The 22,005-nt window shown below is 38.7% G+C and overlaps 1 protein-coding gene across 1 annotated transcript in view; it reads right to left on the reverse strand.

Moving 5' to 3' along the window:
- Positions 1-265: 265 nt before the first annotated feature.
- Positions 266-22,005, reverse strand: part of LOC117291290 (neuron navigator 3-like) — a 46,371-nt gene continuing 24,631 nt past the window's right edge. The window contains exons 3-10 of the mRNA XM_033772924.1: positions 17,208-17,280; positions 11,599-11,906; positions 10,980-11,196; positions 8,216-8,233; positions 6,361-6,375; positions 5,478-5,639; positions 2,355-4,614; positions 266-293 (exon numbers count right to left, since the gene is read on the reverse strand). Coding sequence (XP_033628815.1) covers positions 266-293; positions 2,355-4,614; positions 5,478-5,639; positions 6,361-6,375; positions 8,216-8,233; positions 10,980-11,196; positions 11,599-11,906; positions 17,208-17,280 — 3,081 coding nt within the window. The remainder of the gene's footprint in view (positions 294-2,354; positions 4,615-5,477; positions 5,640-6,360; positions 6,376-8,215; positions 8,234-10,979; positions 11,197-11,598; positions 11,907-17,207; positions 17,281-22,005) is intronic.

A 22,005-nucleotide genomic window follows, 5' to 3' on the forward strand; every position in this document is an offset into this window, starting at 1 on the left:
CCTGCACTTCAAGAAGAAGAAGACGATGGAGATTGTTTAAGAGAAAGCATCCCAATTAAACATTCTGGAGTAACATTCCATAATGTTCTGCATGGGTATCCAAAGCAAACAAAGCCACAAATTACCCCTAAAATTTGCTATATAAATGGATCTCATCATTCTAAATAACCATTTTGTACAAGTTGTAAAAATACTGAGCGCTATGAGACACCTGTTGGGTATGTATGATAAAGCACTAAAGAAATTCATACTTTTTATTATAATCCTAATCAGAGCAGTAGTGAGTTTGATAACTAAAAAGAAGAAAAAAAAGTCATGCCACAAAGTTGAATTCCCAGAATGACACAATATAAATAAAAATTCTACAAAAGCACAGAGTAGCTGAGATCCAATTCACAGTGGTTCGGGCCTCCCACTTCCATTCATAAATTAATAAAAACAAAGTCAAGCGTTTGATAAAACAAAGCGACAAAGTCAAACCGCACAAGCCAAAGAGAAAATACCCTGAGGTTTCAGCATAGTTTCTGACACCCCCCAATCTGATTTAGGGTGAGAGGGCAATCTTTCAATAAATCCAAGTGATCCAATCTTTTGATGGGTATCCAATTTAGTTCGGAGTTCCCTGCGGGGCAATGCGTGCACCTGTCTAAGCTGCATGAGCTGTCAAAACTGCCAGCTCAGATTCTTGTTTGAATCAAGAATTATTTCTGACTCAAAGAATTTATCATTAAAAAAAACTTGTTTCTGGCTTCATGAATTCTCAGGAGAACTTCCATTGACAACAAATTGCACTAATTTCTCTTTTTTTTTTCTTTCCCCCAGTCATTTCCTAATGTCATGGTACATAGTTCTGACATTGTGCTGAGTTCAAACTGAAAACTAAGCTTGCTCAGTCAAATTTGACATGGACAAATCCAATCTTCCCTTCTCTTGTGATAAAATCTACAACTGTTTAATAACTTTAAGATAAGATTGAAACAGACATAACTTTGAGATTTTCAACATCAGTTTTCTTTATATGTTGTCTTTAGAATGTGTCTTTGATCAGTTTTGCAAAGAAATGCTCTGCTGGCTCTAAACTTTGAAGGTGTCTTTAAAAAGTAGTCAGAAATGAAGAGCGCCACCTTGTGACTAAAAACTCTCACTCGTACAAAGTAAAAATGATTTGGTAGCTTAACAGCATAACTACACAGCGCCCTCATGTGACTAATTGTAGATAGGCATTCTGAAGAATTTATAGAACTGCACTGGACACTAATCTTAGTATCATCCAATGCAATGCCCTCATTATTTCAATAATGAAACAAATTTGTTCAACCCAAACTGAATCCAAAAGAAATTGGGAAAAAACCCATACATCACATCAAAATATCCATGATCCGTCAACAAAACAGTCTCAATTTGCTCCTTAAACATTCTAACTGTTCACTCAAAGAAAAAATCCATAAAGGGGTTCAAACCGGTGTATTTTCATAGATATTAAGTTTGCATCTGGAATAAATAATACATTTATCGGTGCATAGGTAACACTTAATAATAGTATGTTTCCAGTTGATTTGGTTTCTTATTACTAATAACAAACTTTGACATGGCATGATGGTCAATATATGGTACACATCTTTAGCGATATCTTGCTTTTATAAACAACAATATCAATACCCTTGCACTTTTGAAAAATATTTGAGCAACATAAATATGGTTAGACCAGGTACTTTTTGATTCTCCTCTTTGCAGACAAAGTACAGATTATTACATGGTGTTCCCATAAGCATTTTAGTAATAGACACCTTGCATAGGCCACCATCTTCGAGGTCAAACAATAGAAAACGGCTTGCGCTTACGCCTCATGCACACCCCTCAGCCAATGATAGGTCTTCCATCGACCTCAGAGAGGGAGCTGTTTTTGATGTCATATGCAAGGGGTGTATATCTTTGGAGGCACTGGACACGTTTGGTCATTGTCAAACACCAGTTTTTCTCCCTTGGTGTATCCCATCATTGGAAGAAATAACCAAACCTGTTAGAATTTGGGCTCAATTAGTCATTGAAGTTGCAAGAAAATAATGAAAGAAAAAACACCCTTGTTGCACAAATTTGTGTGCTTTCAGATACATAATGAAAGACCTCAGCTGAAGCCTTTTAAAATTTGAGTGAGAAATAACCTCTTACTCAACAACTATGTTACTTCAGAGGGAGCAAAATGCTTTATACTATCAACAGCTCTCCATTGCTCGCTACCAACTCAGTTTTAAGCTACCCTAATAATTGAGTATTTACCAACAGTTTCCAGTGCCTTAAAGCATTTTTGCCTGTTCAGGCTGTCATGAAATCAAGATAAAAATAAAGAAACGTACCTTTCTTCATCACTGAGATCCACATCTTTTTGAAGGAACTCTCGTACGGCAGCCATTCCATCTCTTAGTCTGCTACCACCGGTTCCCAACCTCTTAGCATACAAGAAGCCACCTCCTTCACTCATGTAGCCACTTGCTATATCACTCAACTGAGCGTTTCTATGCAAGATGTCTCCATCGCTGACGTAACCGCTGCCTATGTCCTCATCGTACATATCATCATCGTCAAGAATCGGCTGTTCTGTGTATTGTAGATCACTCAGGTGAGATCTGTTGGAGGTCGTTCGCCGCATGGAGTTACTGTACAGACGAGTTAAGGAGGGAGCGGGCACAAAGCGCTGAGGAACACCACCACTGCGGTATGAGTAAGCTGAGTAGGGCGCGTCCCCTTGGACAGGCATGGAGGGAATCTGGAGAGGCAAGGAACTAAGGTTGTTAAGTCGGGCTGCAGAGGCACCGTAGGTAGCGATGGCCGAGCGCTGTGTCCGTGGTGAGCCTTGGGGTGATTGGTTGCTTTTGCTGGATCCGGTCGGTGAGCGGTGATTCCGGAGCTGAGTTGTGACGCTATCCCCAAAGGTGGTCTCCTTGGTCGTTCTGGATGTTGGCGGTGTCTGAACGCTCATGACAGTCAAGTCCATGTTGTTGGGTCTCACGTCTGAATATGACTTTGCAGCACGTGGTTGTGTTGGTGGCGTGCCGAACGTTGTCACCACTTTGTCGTTTTTGTAGACTGATGTGCAGTAGTCCCCGTCTTCTCTCGGTCTGTACACGACGCTGTTGTCTGATGATTGGCTGTTGCTGGATGACACGCTATTTTGGCTCTGTATCGGAGTGCCTAATGACGAGTCACTCATGCTAGCACTCGCTATGCTCAACTCACTACACTCTTTAGACATTGGCCGGCTACCAGTGTAATTGAATGGCGCTACTGTCGCTGTGTTAGCAGGGGACCGTTGTGCGCCGTGACTCGGTGACGCTGGGAGGCGAGCCGTGTCTGGTGATCGAGCCTCATTCTTGGGCTTACAGCTTGGTTGTCTGCTCGCTGTATCATCTTGAGTTCTCATCTCAGTCATGGATGTTACTTCACCATTCTTTTGCTTTGTATTTCCAGGTCCTGGAAAGGTGCTGTAAGCACCGCCCCTCGTGAAGGATGCATTGTTTCCTTCTTCTTCTAGTTGCTTCGTCCCATTCATATTGGAAATCTTAGGTAAAGTCTGATATGATGTTGGAGTTTTCAAACCTGTTTTCGGACCTGCTGGGGCAGAACCAGGTTTAGGAATGCCACGAGGTGGAGTCTGGCCTGGTGTGGCAATTGTCGCTTGACCTTGTCCAGGCCCAGGTAGTTTGGTCTTAGTTGATGCAGCTGTTTGGATCTGCTTAATACTAGTAGGCTTACCTCCTGGAGGTGAGAGTTTAGATTTTGTTGATGCTTTAGCGTTAGCCTCATTACTCCTTGGTGTTTCAACTCTGGGTGTGTCTGCTGATCCAACAGGCTCTCCTCGTACCCCTAAGTCATCCTTGAGAGGTTTCCCAGGTGCTGGTTTAGTGACAGGTTTTGTCTTGCCACCACCAAAGGCTCGTCCGATGGTCTTCTGTGCGACTGCTTTGAGGGCATTCTTGGGGCTGCTTGATCCTAGACTTGAACCAGGGGATGGGGGAGTACTCTGTGCCGCAGCAGGGGGTGCTGCTCCGCCAGTACCGCCACCTCCTGATGAGGAAGCATTGCTTGCTGTGGTCCCAATACTGGAGCTGCTTCCATGTTTCTTCAAGCTGCTGCTAGTCCGTGATTTGTCCTGTGCAGGACGTTCCTGAACTGCTGTTCTATTTCTTGATGCTGCAGCATCTTTGGGTGGCTGAGTTAATGACGTTGACTCAGAACTGCTATTGTTAATTGTGGTGGTAGCTGGCTTTGGAACGCCATTAGTTTTAGGGGTAGTGTTTTGCTCTTTTCCAGCATGCTCCTTCCCGAAAAATTTCAGTTTTGTGAGCATAGAGCTCTTGTTGGGACTTTTTGGAGTCTGTTGTGACTGTTGCTGCTGTTGTTGCTGCTGCTGCTGCTGCTTCTGTTGTTGTTGCTGAAGTTTCAATTGCTGCTTCTGCTGTTTTTGCTGTGCACTACTGCTAGCTTTACTTGCACTGGGTGTAAGGGTACGGATCTGGCTGGCTGTCCGTGTGGGGGGTTGGAGATTGCTTGGAGTTGAGGCACCATTTGGTAATGAAGTACCCTGAGATGAGGTAGTAGAACTTGTTTGTATTGCACCTACACAAAGGGAATAATAATACAATAATAATTATAACTTGTTCTTATATAGCGCAATTCACAATAATGTCTACATGCGCTTTACATTAGTGCCCTGGTCATTGAGCCCAGTGAAATGCTAGTGAAGACAAGTCACAGTTTACAGGCATGATATTTAGCCCTTGAAATAAAATCAGAAAATTTTATTGATTACAAGGGTTGGCCTATATAAAATTTTCAAATTCTTCGGAGGGCAACACATCTGAAATCAGATTAAAGTAGGATGCTCATGCCTGAGTTTAGTGGTGAAGAAATTGTGTAGATAAATTAAGAAAGTCATTGTAACAAGCGTTATTCAAATCTAACTCTCAAATAGCATTTAAAGTTCTTTTATTAATTTATAAAGCCATTCATGGTTTAGCACCAACATACATTCAAGAACTCATAACCGTGAAATCCCTCCCTCAGTCTCAATCAACCTACCGTCTCAGGAGTTCTCAAGATCCCACATTGTTATCTCACCCATCTAGGAAATCTAGGCCTACATTAGGTGATCGGGCATTTCTATACGCCGCTCCAAATCTGTGGAATAATCTCCCACCTTGCATTAGACAGTCTTCTTCACTTAATTTATTTAACTCTAAGTTAAAAACCCATTTGTTTACTTCACCCATTTAATTAATTCTTGCTCTTTTTGTGTAGTTGTTTTTTCTTTGCATTTTTTGTTTTCCTTGTAATGCGGTGAAGAGTATATTTATATAGGTAACTGCGCAATATAAATGTCTGTTTTATTTATTATTATGATTGATATGTCTACAGGCAAAATGACAGACATTTCTTTAATGGAACTTGTTCAACGTCTTTTATCCTCATTTTATTCATACCTTGAGTGGGGGTGGAGGCAGAACTGGAAGGCACTCTTCCCTTTTCTAGTTGACCCCGCTGGGGGACCCCCGACCCCTGAGTTGACCTCGGACCCTTGTTGAATGTTGGTATGCGAGAACTCATGTCGGATGATGACGAGTTACGATGAGATGATGAGTTGCCTGTGAAGAAGACACGTAGTCAGAAACTAAGTTAAGCCTAAATAGATCACTTTTCTTTTTGATTTTACCCTTACACCAATGTGTGTTAGTACTGTATACTCAGTACTTCCCCTCCAGTTCTGTGGTCAAAAATCACAGGCATATTACTCGGGTTGGATTCGAACCCACGACCCTTGCAATTCAAGAGCAGTGTCTTACCAACTAGACCACCAATATTGCCTGTAGCTAGCAGCACTTTGAATCCTATAGTACTGGGTAGACTGAGGTGTAAGGGCAACACCAAAATTAACATTCTTTATCCATGATGCAAATTTAATATCTCTTAAAATGATCACCATGTGCTCACGTTGGGCTATTTAATAGTATTGATTTTTAGAGTTGTAGATTGTGTATGGGAAACATTGGAAACTGTCCATGCAGAATGTGATAATTTCTGGTTGAGTGAAAGTGGGTCAACTCTTGCAGCTGTTTGTAGCCGCTATGGGCATTTTGTTACAAGTTTCTTTCCAGCTGCTACGGCCTCTAAAGGATTAAATATCTTAATTCTTGATCATCCAGAAAATCTAGAATTTGTCGAGAGTGATGGGCTCAGGACCTGCAAAATTATATCTCATACATTGGTACCAAAATTTATGAAAACATGAATTCAGAGTTTGATTCAGAATTGTTTTAATCTATCTGATTTAAGAAGAAAAATGTATTTATTTTGAAAAGTACTCACTTTTTTGAGAGGTAGCTGATGTCGAAAGCAACATTTGAAGGAGGGGGGAAGAAAATAAGAAAAAAGAGAGAAAAGTTTAGTTGTGAATACAACAAGACAATTGTCTTATTTTTAAAGATTGGATTCAACTCATGCATATTAATATGCATGCAAATAAATGTAGCCTTGAGTTCAGATTTCTGTGCTGGTTTCATTCAAACCATTCACATAAACCAAGCGAGGGCGCACTGACAGCACTATAGTAGTAGCTGTGCTGAATTGCATCACGACTTTTTAAATTATTTTCATTGTTCATTGAAGGCTGGAAACATAAATGCTACTTCCCAATTGAAGAATTTAAACATGACGATTTAAATCACACCCCAACAGTCGGCAAAAAAAACAAAAGAAGTTTTAACTGCTAATGTGTGGTGATAAAAAGTTGATAAATGTCTTTGCCCAAGACTAAGTTATGATAGAAGTACATGACCACAATGTCCTGAAGTGAAAATGAGGAAAGAATGAGAATGGAGAAGGGCTGGTTTGGGTAGGGGATGGGAGGGTTGGGATGGGGTAAGGTTAATTTGGGTAAAGTGGGGATGGTTGAGATGGGATAGGGCAGGTTGGGTAGGGTGTAGAGAGTTGTGTTACGGAAGGTGGTTGGGGGTTAGGTGGGTAGGGTTGGGGTAGGGTGAGGAGGGTTGGGATGGAGTGGGGTCAAGAGGGACTAATATTTGACTGCCTGTATTGCACACTGTTTTGAGCAATATTAGTGGAATAAACGGATCAAGTGAATTCATGCTTGGGTGTGACTAAATGAACACTATAGATACTTGAAAAATCTTTTATGAAATGTAACCAGTGCATAAACCATTATTTAAATGTTTTCAGTGTTTTTTTTTATTTATTTTATTTAAGCATTTGTATTTAAAAAAAAATGTTTATGTACAGTAATTATGAGGTAGTTCTCTTGCAGGCATCCAGATTCAATGGTTCCTTGTGACTAGAATCTCTACAGACGCTGAACTTTTTTGAAACTGGAAAGTGTTCATAGGATGTAACTTCAGGGGCTAAAAGTAGAACATTTGGTAACTATTTAGATTCTGTAGAAGTTGAAAGAGCCAATAAAGGATTACCTCAATATTTCAACTATTCCATTTTTATGGCCAAATAGACATCGTAGATATCGGTTAATAACCATTTTACTCTCAAAATTTGCATTTAGCAATAAATAACTCGAGTCAAAAATGCCCCGGCCGCGCGGCTTTTTCAGCCGAGAGTCAAAAACGGCTTATCTATTATAATGGCCCTTTGACGCCAGTGACGATTTTCCCATAATTTGGTTTGAACACAGTCCTCAAGCTTTGGCAAACTGAGGGCGCTATTTTCCACATCAAATAGCCCCCACTGACGTCACGTTTTCTTTGTCGCGCGGGTTTGTTTGACCCCGCGTTTTTCCGAAATTTGGCTTGGAGCGTTCTGGAGAAAAAAAAACATTTTTACCATGTTTTAACGTGAGGTAAGAGACTCGTTATATTTTTGTAATGTTTCCTATGGACTCCAGCAATTAGAAAACTGTAATATCTATATATTTGAGATCATCCTTTTTTGGCTGTTGAAGTGAATAATAAACAGCCAACAATGAACACAGCTTTTGATCCAAGCAGCTGATTATAAATTACTCTACAAAGTAAATGAGAATTTGAATGTGGACAGTTATAGTATTATGGTATATAAGACTTCATGCATAGTTGGTGAACCGTTACATGATCAATCTCTCTGCATGCTATGAAAGGGGAGGAATTTCAGATTCATGAAAGTTGGTTTTTAAAAAAAGGAAAGACGAAAAATCTCAATTTTAAATGTGTGTCTTTACCTCTTGAGCGTTCAAGCCCTGCAAAATAGAAAAATGGTGTTTTGAAAATTGTTAGCCACACTCACACCAAGCCGTGTTAATTCACACAGTGTTAAAAACCCACACTAATCACACATGGGATGCAGAGACACACCAGCAGCCTATTTCACGAAGCGCTAGGATATATCTTGAGTTAGTACGAGTAACCCGTCCTTACTTAGGATGGGTTCAATGCCCATAACATCTGTTGATACGGCACTTAACTTGTCCTAAGTCCTAAGATTAATCCTAAGTTAGGAAGAGTTTGGCAAAATCGACGGCAGGGCTCGCCCTTAACACTAGCCCGGCATACTATTTCTTGTACAAATGCAACTGCCTCTAGCTACCGGGCAACCTCGGTAGTCTAGTTGGTAAGACACTGCTCTAGAATTGAAAGGGTCGTGGGTTCGAATCCCACCCGAGCAGCATGCCTGTGATATTTTTTCACAGGACTTGAGAAAGTAATGAGTATACAGTGCTAACACACATCGGTGTATGGGTAAAAACCAAAATTAAAATGCAACTGGCCCCTGTCGGCTACTAAAAACTGTGCAACGCACTCGTTTAAAATGTTCATCTTTCTTCCATTCAAGGTGAATAATACATTTTCTTAAAATGTGTTAATTTACCCTTGAGTACTTGAGAGTAACTTTATTTGGATGCTGGTTGTGATTGCTACAATTAATGCATCAGAAAGATAAATTTATGACAATAGATGATGTGACCTCTGACGTCACACGAAAACCATAACATGATTCGCGCGCATACCGCCGGGCAAAACCTTTGTGTTTTGGCAGCCAGCTAGAAAGTGTATGCAATTTTACCATGACTACGTGTCTTTTTGCCCGGCGAAATGTGACGTATACAGTGTTTTTCCAACAGAGGGTGGTTTGAATGTAAACCTTGGTCACACCGTCTATACAAGCTTCAAATCAGGACTACTAAAAACTTTCTGGGGGCAAGTTAACCAAGTTTATTAAGCTGGTCGGCTACTTAACAAAAAGCTTAAGAGCAAGGCTTGCACACCTAGCTTATAAACTAAACGTCTTTACGCATTGCGTATAGAGTTCTTAATCCAGCAATTAATTATCCAATGAAAGAGAACTATTTGCATTTCAGCACCTCCATGGAAACTATTTATGTATCTGTAATTTAGCTGGTTAGAGTATAATCTAACCCACGATGCCTGCCTTCCTACACTCGGAGGCATTTTGACCAAAACAAGAGAGGTGGGCAATAATGCTTGACAACGAGAACGTTCTGATAATTATTGACAAAGTGAAGACTGCATGTACAATGCTGTAAGAAATTCTAACATTGGAGAGGTTTCCAATGTTAACTTGTCGGAAATTAAGCTGTTTGGTAAAGAGTGAACCTAGGGTCTGTGAAAAAAATAGTGGGACTAAAAATGATTGGTTTCACTGTTTTCAAAGGTTTGGACTCAAAAGTTAAATGTTTAACCCTTTGCTAAAAATCTATGGCCTTTCAAGCAAAAACAAGTGAAACCACAACAATCTTGACATCATGTAAGTTCTTTGCAAATCTGTGAACACTTACTTTTGTAATCTCTCCAATGTTGTGCATAATGTTTATTAATAACTTTTGTGTTATAGTTTGTCCCAATTGTTAGCCACCAATTTGGTGTATTATCTTATCCGAAAAAGAGAGGGGGATGCTGGAAAAACATGCCTTTTATGAAAGACATTTACCAAATTAACCAAATTATCATTCACTCTGTTTTGAGTAAAAAGATTGTGTTCGTTTTTGCCTTTTCTTTCGGAAGGGGGTGAGGGAGTTCCCTACTGTAAACTATTTATGTATGCAACTTTTCCTTGGACCAGCTGAATCGTTTTTATATTCTCATTTGTGCCATTCAAACTAGAAAAAAAACACTGTACAAAAACCATTGGAATTTTGTAACTTCCTCTTTTTTGGTGAAATTTCAGTTGCCTGCCTGACTATAACAGTAATGCCTCTCCTCAGAGTGCCAGGTGGAAAGTCTGACTGCAAACCTTAAGGACTCTCCAACAAGCTTTATGAAATATGGGCTTCGCTTGACCTACTCTCTTATAAGTGACTTAAGAAACCTGGAGATAGCAACCATGACTAGCATCAATCTTGAGCTGACGTTGATGCATGGCTGTCCGCCTCTACCAGTGCTGGTTTCTTATTGAAATGAATGCGATGTCAATTTTGATGATTTGACCAGACGTCTTGAATTGTGAGCCTTCATATTAAAGGAAGTTTCCAGTCAGTTTTAAGATGATATAGAAGATGGCACAACAATGTTTCTTGGAATTCACATACTTAGTGACTGTTCTGTTCTATGGAAACCACTAGTGCTGGTTTAATATTGAAATGAATGCGATGTCAATTTTGATGATTTATGCAGACGTCATGAATTGTGAACAGAGAAGACAAAGTGAGCCTTCATAAGGAAGTTTCCATGTAGTTTTAGAATGATTAAGAAGATGGCACAACAATGATTCTTGGAATTCACAATCTTAGAGACTCCTCTAAGCGAGATTTGCGGTAACACCATCTGGAAATCTCTTTTTGAGTAGTTATACTTTCTTAGTTATACTTCCACCAGGCAAAGTTTCAAATCCTATTTAGTAACTCCCTTGCTCTATAGACTCAAAGGACTTATACCCATCATATAAATTTTCAGCAAAATGGATTCCTTCCCAAAACCAAAGTTGCACCGTCCTTTTTTTTTAAAAGTGTGAAGAAAAGAAATGCCTACTTGATGAAGCAAGAGACGTCGTTGATGCCCCTGCCTTGCGTTGCTGTGCACCTAGTTGGGTACTCGGACCACTCGGTTTACCCTGCGCCTTGGCTCCCGTCTGGTAGGGCGAGGGTACAGCGCTGTAGGGTGACTTGCTTGCTGGGGGTCTGACCTGGGATGATGACCTGGGTGTGGTCTGCGGTTTAGGTGTCGCTAGACGTTGCCCTGCTGAAGACTGTTACACATATAAAAAAGAACCCAGAAGAAATTATTTAAGTAATCATCAACTGTCCTTTTACATTGCATAATGGTTTTTGAAAGGAAAAAGTGCATTCCCCTTTACTTGTGAATCCCGGATCATACTTCATGCAAGTGCGAAACAAATTTTGACGTCATAAATTCGCAACAAATAATTTGCATCGGTTGCCCTAGATGCTAATTTTCTGCAAAACATTCGCTGCGAAAACAGCCCTGTGACGTAAAAATTCATGTCACGTTCGCATTTGCAAGAAGTATGAAACATTTTTTAGGAAGTTTTGAACTGGTTACTGGTGTCGAAAACTATCATAAGTAAACAAGTTTTGTACAGCATTTTCCTGGAATTTACAAGCTGAACTGAGTGTTCTCCTGACAATACCTGTGATTGCAAGTTGCCCGATTGCTTATGTGATAACGACGCCGTTTGACGCTTCTGTCCCGCCTGAGTTGTTGGCGCAGCGAGTTGCCTCTGGGGCTGCTGCCGTTGAGTTGCTTGTTGTGATTGCGATGAAGATTGCACTTTGTGTTGAGTTGATGCCGTCGTCGGTTTGTGTGTTGTTGAAGTTGGCTGCTTGCCTGCTGCTGCAGTTTGCTTCTGCTGCTGCTGCTGTTGCTGCAGTTGCTGCTTGAATCTTGACAGCGAGAAGAAAAGGCCGAGAACAGCTTTCAAGTTGCCCTCTCGGATATCTGGGGGACAAAAGAAGAAAAAAATTACAGGCTTAAAATTTGTTAAAATTCAATCATGGCAGCTTCAAGGATGACTTAAAATATCCAGATTCAAAGTTTCACTCATGTCAGAAAAGTTGAACACTGAACAAACGTAAATGGTTTCACAAACCAAGAAAACAGCACAAATGCTAAATAATCGCAAGGGAAAAGTACCAAAAGAATAGAATTTCACTTCCAACAATAACTTCCACGACTAAAATTCACAAGTATCAGTTTGTAGGTTGATTCTTCCTGGATCAAAAACGCTGGTGGAATATTTGACCTCCAACTGGTCTTATCATTTTCAGGCACCAGTTGTCAACCCCCAGGGGATTTCCGTCATTGGTTCTCTATTTATTTGTTGGGAGGGGGAACCTTGCCAAAAAGTATTTTCCAAGCTGTGCTTATTAAAAGGGAAAGTTGATGATTACTTTGTTCTTTCCTAAAACTATCAAGTTAATTCATAGTTTCCTTATGGATTTGGGTATGTTCTGGTGGACTATTACTTTTTTATGTTTGTTTAATAACTGAACGGCAGCATCTTTATAGGATGTTGCTTTACAAAAAGTCCATCAAGTATTATGACAGATGAAGTTTTATTTCTGCAATGTTGAAAGGTTAACGCTAATTATAACTTAGGTCAAAATGTAGGTCAGGGAAAGGGGGTTAAAGGTGGCAACAATCAAAGCAATTTGAGATGTTTGGAAAATTTGACAGTATTTTTAATTTCCTGTGGAAGCAGGATTTTGTCCCATTATTATTCAAATTAATATTTTCTTCCTTTCTGTAGGTCATCAAAACTGCAACAAAAACAAATTTATTTTTATTTAAGTAAACATGAGAAGATTTACCTCATTTTGCTTTTGGGCAAGTGTGCTTTGACACTCAACAGAATTGAAACACATTTATGAGATCGAAAATCAAATTTTGAAGATATTTTTTTTATGAAAGCTATTACACAGTGAAGTAATACCCTTAAATTGAAAAACACAAGATCATTGGACTTGTCAGCTTGTTGAGTTTACTGGCCTAGGATTAAAATTACTGGCCCCTCTCCTGCGGTCCAGTGTTAATTTCCAGCCCTGGTGGTGTGGAAGTGATTTTGAAAGTAGAAAAAAAGCCCTGAAAGAAATACGTGCAGTCTGATTCATCTTCACAATGTCTTGAAGACATTAGAGTGACTGTATGGGTAGCTTTCACCCATAAAGACCAAAGGGTCTTCCTTAATGACTTCCTCATGATGATAGACACCAAATATTGATCTTTAAGACGCTAACTCGACTTCCAACTGAATCAACACTATGTTCAGCTCATCATCGGTGAGCTCACATGGTTCTCTTAAATGGTACCTCCATCAAGGATGGTTTATTTTCAGCAGCGATGACGGAGAAACCCAAATTACAAAAGGTTACAAATGACATCACAGCAGTTGTGTCGGCCACAAGGTTTTTTCCCCCTCTTCTTTTAATGCTTGCCTGGAGAAGTTTTTTTTTTCACAAAGAAACTTTGCCGCCAGTTTGTTTTATTCTTTCTCTCTCTTTAAGCAGCTGTGAAAGAGATTGATTTTAAACTGTTAAGATGCAGTACGTCTGCAAGATCAGGGTTCAATCAAGCCTAGGTTTTTATATTCGCTTTTCTAATATGAAGTGTTTGTGGGGTATAAGTTCAAGGCAAAGGTGCTATTGATGAAGCTTACTATAGGCTGGAACAACCTAGCCCCCCCATAAAAATCTGGCAATTTCAATTTTGTAAAACAAACGCTTAAGCACGAATATTTGCTTCACACAGAAAAACATTAGTGACTCCAAGCTAAATTCTATTTGTTGTGTCTGGTTTCATGCTAATATTTACATGGACCCATTTAACAAAAAATTGTTGTTTGCCATGTCCTACTTTTGTAAATATCCACCGGACTTGAATCTATGTCAATTATGTGCAGACAGAGATCAAGCCCAGATGACAGTGATTGAATTCTAAGCCCAATTTTTCTTTTGTAAAGACTTCATTTCCTTTTTAATTTCCCTTGCAAAATGGCGAAGTAATACCTCTTTAATACGCCTGTTTAATAGTTACGATGAAATTGATGTAAATTGCAGAGTATGAGCTTGTTCATTTTTGTTGTTGATTATTTGCAATTGCAGCGTTTGCCACACGTTACTGATATCCCTGTGTAGCCAAGCCTAACTGATCACTCCTGAGGGCCGATTACTAACATGATGCGGTCTCCTAAACCCCGACGAGATGAGCTGAACAGATGCTGCTGGAGACTCCGAAGCAACTCAAAGCCAGGAAATGGTTTTGTTGATAAACACTGGGTTGATTTAGTTTCTTTTTGATGAAAATGCAGACCATACAATAAATTTATGAAATAGGCACCAGGAACATCACTGAGGAAATTAATGTTTTTGTAAACAAACACAATTTTCAACTTATAATATATATTTTTAAGTGCTATACGGCAGGGAACGCTTTCGTCCAGCAATTTTGCATAGCAAAGTATTTAGCCTGGACCATAGAGCAAGAACCAGATGAAATTACTAAAAGATAAAAAGCTTTATTTCCCATTAATCCCGGTTCATACTTCCTGCAAAAGCGAATACGATACAAATTTTTACGTCAAAATTTTGCAACAAATATTTTGCAACAGTTGAAATGTGTTCAACTCTTGCAAAACATTTGCAGCGAAAACACGGCTGTGACGTTTAAATTCACTTTGCATTCACATTTGTAGAAAGTATGAACTGGGCTTCTATCTATAGGCTCGATAATGTTAACCCCTTGTTCCTTCGTACTCATAATTGCATATTTTAAATTACACAAATTTCCCTTGTTGTGCCATTTCTGTGATCTAATTACCCTCGTATATGAATGTTTTACCGATTTTTCCCTTGGCTAACCCAGTATACTGGAGAGTCATCTAAGGTTGTTTGTTGTCTCGGGACTGCCTGGCATTAATAACACGGCGCACTGAAAGACATCGCTTGGCCAACTGTTGTGAATTGCGTCTCTTGTCATGCGCATCGATGCACAACAAGAAACACAGCGACCCAGATGGAACATTAGAATGTCATGGGTGTGGGCCAGCTTGCTTTTGCGCTTTTTTTTTTCTGTTTCACATTGTAACATTTAATATGGACTAGGAAAAATTAATAACATTGGATATTGACTGAGAACAATGGTAAAATTGTGACAATGAAAAGACCTCCTATGACCCTAATATATTGGGTTGCCTACATCTGTCTTTAATCAATCAGTTTCTATAGAACACCAGACTAATCTCATCTGAAAAGATGAGAAATTGTCTCGGAAAAAGAATTCTTCTTCTTTCATAAAGGATGACAAATTTAGGATGGATCGGTCGTGACGTTTGACATCTGATTTTCTATATACTTCCCTTTCAAATTGCTTATCCTTAAAACAAAAATATATATGGCCTATATAAAATACATTTCGAGGTCAACCCTTTGTACATTTCTTTAAAAAAAATATGTACGAAGATTTTGCAGAAAAAATGGCTATCAGCCTCAATGCAGGGAGAACCCTTTGTCAAAAAAGCATGATATTTGGTCCTTGGAAAAAATGTAGGAACATCATATTGAGTACAAGGGCTGACCTACTTCATTGTATGGTGTAGGCTGAAACATAATTCAGGCTATTCTGATTTTTCCCAAGGGCAAAAATAATCAGAAATCAGACTAAAGTAGGAAGAATAGCATGCGAAATGAGGATTCCTGATAGATGCAATGGAACTAAAACTAGTCTACATATGTTCACACCTATCTTATCTCATCGAAAGCTTGATATTTTTATAAGAAACATGAGATTGTGACAGAAAAAAATAAATATTGCGAAGGAAAAATATTCCTTTTTAGAAAAGTGTTTTTAGAGAAAAAAATTCCAAGTGAAGTAAGAGACAATGGAACAGGAAGCCTTGATACAGTAGGGAGAACAAAGAGGCTAACAAAGGGTATAGAACAAAGGATTATGAACATTGGCGCCTGCGGGTTAAAAGAACATGAAAACAGTCTAGCATTGTCCCGATTGTTATTGATTCTATTGCATTTGAAGGGACTTTGAATTGTGTTTAATACTTCTCACCAATATTGTTTATGCAGGCCTAACGAATATGCTGCATCAGGGAGAGGGGTCATAGAGGGGGAGGGGACAGAGGGTGTGGAATAATCTGACATTATCATCTGGGGTGGGGGGGGGGGGCCTTTCCTTTGTGTATATTTTTGATTTCATTTTCATTAAGATAGGGGACAAGGGTTCTGAAACAGCACTACCCCACACCTCTCTGGTACTGGCCAGAGGGGTGTCTGTGCGTTTTGGACTTCAAGCTTTCAATTTAGACCCTTTTTCTAAACCACTGTTTCGGCTTAGTGTTTGGCTCAGGCTCTCTCTCAGTCACTTTGATAACATGAGATTTAATTAATTAAAAATGGGTACTTATACAGCGCACATATGCCTCACTCATGTGACGCTCAAGGCGCCTCAACATTTAGTATTTTTCCTGTAAGGTATTGCAGAACTACAATTTTTGAAGTATGTGTCCTTTTCCTTTTATGGTTTACAAGGTGCTGTGGTGCTTTGAAATTTTCAGCCATTTTGAAAATTAGAAAGCACTTTTTTCCAGATCTGACTGTTACCTTGGCCCTACTTCATAGAGCTGCTTAAGCACAACAAAAACAGTTAAGCTCAACAAAATTATGCTCACCGGAATAAGGTTACCAGCCAAACTACAATGTCACTTGTGACTGGTATCCTGCTCATTTCTGCTAATAGCAAACAATTTTTAAGCAATATTTTTCTGCTTAATTAGCTCTATGAAATTGGGCTTTGGGGAAGGGAATCACTCTTGACCATATTAAAGGGACACGTTGCCTTGGATCGGACGAGTTGGCAGTATAAACAGCATTTGTAACCGTTTGTTATAAATTGCATATGGTTGGAAAGATGTTTTAAAAGTAGAATACAATGATCCACACAAACTTGCCTCGAAACTGCGTGGTTTTCCTTTTGCTTTACGAAATAACGTGGTCGGCCATTTATGGGAGTCAAAAATTTTGCTCTGGCTCATGTTTGTCGATGAGGTAAAAGGAAAACCACGCAATTTTGAGTGATACTTGTGTGGATCATTATATTCTACTTTTAAAATATCTTTTTAACCATAAATATGCATTTTATTACAAACGGTTACAAACGCTTTTCAAAGACCAGCTCGACCGATCCAAGGCAACGTGTTCCTTTAATTAACTCTTGACCCTATTCGTCTATTACCTTTGGCAAGAAGACCTTCTGTGTTCACACCCTTAGCCGCCAGACACTGAAGACATTTGTCGATGTTTTCAATCTGGACAAAGAAAGAGAAAATCAGACGAAGAATATAATAAACAACGATTCAAAATGTAACAAAATTGCAAACAATATATGTTTTAATGAAATTAGAGTTACCACAAGGGTTACCTAAGCAGGAACCATTGATAAAAAAGTCTCTTGTACATTTGGTTTCTAATACAATGCATCTTGCAATCAAGAAGATTTTGTACAACAATCATGGAGATGTTTATAACTACATTCAACACCAAGGAGACAAAGTTTATACAATCTGGGAGACAAATAAATGTTTTCATCAGATTATGGGAAGATTATTTTCAGGGAACTTTCTGCAGAATCAGGGCGAATTGGCAGCTATGTAAAACCAGTCCTGTTGGACAACTGAAGCACACTGTGTCATAAACCCTGATCAGGAACCACCGTCTCCTCATTGGGCGACTTGGGTTTCAACCGGGGTAGACATTATAACCCAGTTGGGATAATTTTTGGGTTAAAACTATTCACCTCCTTTCATGTTTATGCATAGATACCTATATGTTGGATTTGTCTAAGCTTTTCCCTGGAGCGTACTGAGAATAACACAACGAACCTATATTCAAACCCCAGGAAGGACCCGTTTTTCTCGGCTGATACATGACCACGTTGATCCGGCTTTGAGTTAAGATGACTCAGACTCCGAGAGACTTAATAAACCATTAACGTCTCAAGATTTATTATGACTGCCGTATGTCATTTCATGAACTATACATTTAAATTAGGGTGGAGGATCATGAAAGAAGGGCACTGGCCCACATACAGGGACTTTTGATGGGAAGTTAATGTCTTTCTTTTGGCTCGCTTTTTCCATTTTCCAGAACAAAAAGTAATCAAACAGACAAAATTAGATGTAGAAGTTCATGAAATGTGCATTTCAATTAGGGTGGAGGATCATTAAAGAAGGGCACTGGCTCACATACAGGGACATTTGACAGGAAATGAATGTCTTCCTCGCGCTTTACTTTTCCAACTTCCGAAAACAAAAAGGAATCAAACAATGAAGAAATGAAGAAGAGGTTCATGAAATGTGCATTTAAATTAGGAAAGAGGACGATATAAGACGGGCACTGGCCCACATACAGGGACATTAGATGGGAAACTATGTCTTTCTCTTTTTCCAATTTCTTACACAAAAAGAATCAAAACAGACAAATTTGATGTAGAGGTACATCAATCCTGACTCGGGAATGTAAGCGGTAGAAAATTCAGTGACATGAGTGTCTCTGAATATGTCCTTTGAGGGAATACTAAGTTCAAGGGAAGAAGAGAACAACGCATGACCTGGTTACAACATCCAAATCTGATAAGTGACTTTGACGGAATAGGGTGTGGATAAGGAGGCATTCTTACTCAAACTGAACACATCTTTAATAGGAGGTTTCTTAAAGTAAACTCCACAGCCTTGGATTTGACTTGAATAATTTAAGATTCAGTCTCTATAGACCTCTTTGCGTTGCCGTCATTGCTGAGTTCACACAATGGAAACAGACATGCATGTACGGGCTGCGCACTACTCTCAGCCAATGATAGGTCTTCATTGACCAAAGTAAGGGTGCTGTTTTGGGCTTTGGACATCATGCAAGAGTGTTTTTTATCTGACAAAAAGTAGTACTGCTCAAGAGTGGTCTCTTTATACAGACAAGAATGCAGTTTAGAAAATGGCAGCAAACTTTCCTAAACTTACTGGCATTTGCTCTTCAGAAAAAAGGGACCAATTTCGTTGCTCTGCTTACCGCAAAATTTGTGTAAGCAAAGAATTACTAGCATGTGGAGTATGCTTGGCACAAGAATTCCTGCTTCGGCAGCAATTCTTTGCTTACGGTAAGCAGAGCCATGAAATTGGACCAGTTGTGTCTTCCACAAAAGCTCTGGAAGATTTATACCGACATGATTGGTGCCAAACTGACTGATTGCAAAGATTATGCACATTCCACATCAGAGCCTGAAAGATGTAATTTTAATGCAAAATCTGATTGAGGTCCCCAGGTTGGGGAAAACCAAAATCAATTTCCTTCATGCAAAGCATAATTCTAAGTATTGTTCCAACATGAATGTGATCCTGATAAGGAAACTGTAGTTACCCTGGATGCAATAAATCTCTCATCGGGAGTCTTGGAGGTGACAATCAGACATGCTATACCAAAAAGCCAGACCAGACAAAATTATGATAGATGAAATTTCTTCGCTAGACCGTGCGGGCTCCCATTGTCAGGAAAGAAAAATCATAAATTATGACAAAGAGCTTGACTGGGCAACACAATGGGACTCTTGGGCAGAATCTTTTTTAATGTCTAGTTGTCAAGGTTACTAATTAAATTGTCTAATATTCTTTCCATTTCAATTTCAAGCGTGGATGCCCTCTGAAACGCAAGACAGATGTACAGATAGAATAATATTACATATCCATATGGAAATATCAAAATAATTGTTACTGGCGGGAAGGGAAGTTTCTCATTTAATTGTCTCGGAAATGCAGGGTTTTTTAAAGAATGGAATACAATATAGAGTTACATTAATTTTTGTGTTCGTAAGAAAGGAGAAGAGATGGGATTCTGATTTGTAAGAAGGAGAAGAGATGGGATTTTATTTTAAGTAAAAATCAAAAAATCAAAACAAATCTAGAGAAATTTCGGAGCTAGGAGACGATGTTATGATATGGACTCTGTGTAATGTAAGGCAAGTGGGCTTTATAAAAGTGCAAAGCCACAACCACAGGTACACTTTTTTTGTCCTTTTCTATTTTACGAACAGCAGTTTGAAAATGATGTTTGAAAATGATGTAGCAGTTATCTCACACAATCGCTGCTTGAGTTTGTCGAATACAAGATCTACAAAGAGTTACTCATTATTTATGTTGTTCATTTGGTGTCTTTGTTACAAAAAGTGAAGCTAAAGATTGTGGCTAGGGTGCACAAAAAACAATATGCCCCCATCCTCTTCCAACCAGACAGAACATTTTGCCAACATCTACCTTGCTGTACCTATCTATCACAGACAATTTACAGTTTGCTGGCATAGCACTGCCTCTAAAAGCGAATCAAAATATAGTAAAGTAGTCGCACTCAATGGGAATTATTGAACGGAACTACAGCCACAGCTATCCATCATATAAATGCCAATTGAACACAACGAGGTGCTGCGATGATGCAAGGCACGGTGGTGTGTGGAGTAGAAAGGGACCGTTGCTGATGACAAATACATATAATCTCTGCATTCCGGGAAAAACCTGAGAGTGCATTTTGAGGAAGCAAAGCTGTCTCTTTTTGAGCTTTTATTTGCTATCATATCTTTCTGGTAATGAAACAAGGGGTCCTCTAAACTAAAGGAAGAAAGGGATCATTGCTGATGACAAATACATAAATCTCTGCATTCAGGGAAAAATAAAAGCACAAATGTCTCTTTTTGAGCAGTTTTTCTTTATGTATTATTATTATTATTATTGTTTATTATGTATTTCTAGTAATTCAAAACAAGGGATCCTCAAAAGTGACTATAGCAATTTGACCCCTAGGCCTGAAAATTTTATGTTTTTATCAAAATGATTTATATTTTCTTGAACTGCCAATAAATTTATGCAGTTCTTAATTAAATTTAAGGGCTCAAACAAATATTTTGAGTATTTTAGTCTAATGTTGCAGATGTTGTATTTAAAATTTCATCTGATTGTACTAGTCTCTCCAGTTGACTAATCTTGTTATCTAAATTTACTTGAGATTTTTTAGTTTTATGGTCTTTAACTGTCAAAAGGCTGATTTTTCACAAGTTTCGACTGGCTCAATCAGCCTCCATGTTCTGCCCTCAGTTATTGTCTTCATACCCTTTTATCTATTGGTTATTTTACTTTCTTTATATATACTATGGAATTCTGTGACAGTATAATGAATGGAAGAATGAACAAATAAACAAAGGGATAAACTGATACAAATTTACAAGGAACTATATTGAAATAATACGCGGGGGAACTCAGCCACATCAAATACACAAAACAATCAGGTTTCACAATTTCATCATAGATAATATTAATTTCTTTAGTACAACTCTTTATGAAATATTTATAAAAATATCATTAGAAAAAAAGATAACAGATACTAGCCTACTCATATCAGTTTCCAAAATAAAAACAACTAACATTCGTTAATATTAATTTCTTGAGTAAAAATAGTAATGAAAATATTCATAGAATCTCATTTTATAAAGATATCAGATCCTAGCTGAAGGATATCAGTTCCCAAAACAAAAACAACCAACGCTGCATATTAATTATCAATCAGCATTTCCTAGAAACCCTTGATGAGTTGAGAGTCACCATCAGTCTCCATCTGATGCCTTCGTCATGAGAGAGAATCCAAAGCGCTGCGTGATGTACACACACACTACATATCAATGGCTGACTCATAATGAGTGTAAATTGTCAAACTGTGACCTCAGCGTGTATAAAATATACATAGTCGATGAGCAATGAATGTGTAATGCGTTGGCAATGCGTGAAGTGTTTATCATCACATCAACATTTTCTCGAGTGGGGGATGATGCAGATGCAATGCTGTACATTTCTTACTACATTATGGTTAAAATATTCACAGTTTTGTTACTTTCCTTTTTACATAATTTATCGTTTTAGCACTTTCAAGTGTGGATAATTCATTGAGTAGTTTGTGGAGTGATGTGTGTAATTTCTTATGTTGGATCAGCATTTTATGTTAGA

This window comes from Asterias rubens, chromosome 6 (genome assembly GCF_902459465.1).
Source record: "Asterias rubens chromosome 6, eAstRub1.3, whole genome shotgun sequence".
NCBI lineage: Eukaryota > Metazoa > Echinodermata > Asteroidea > Forcipulatida > Asteriidae > Asterias > Asterias rubens.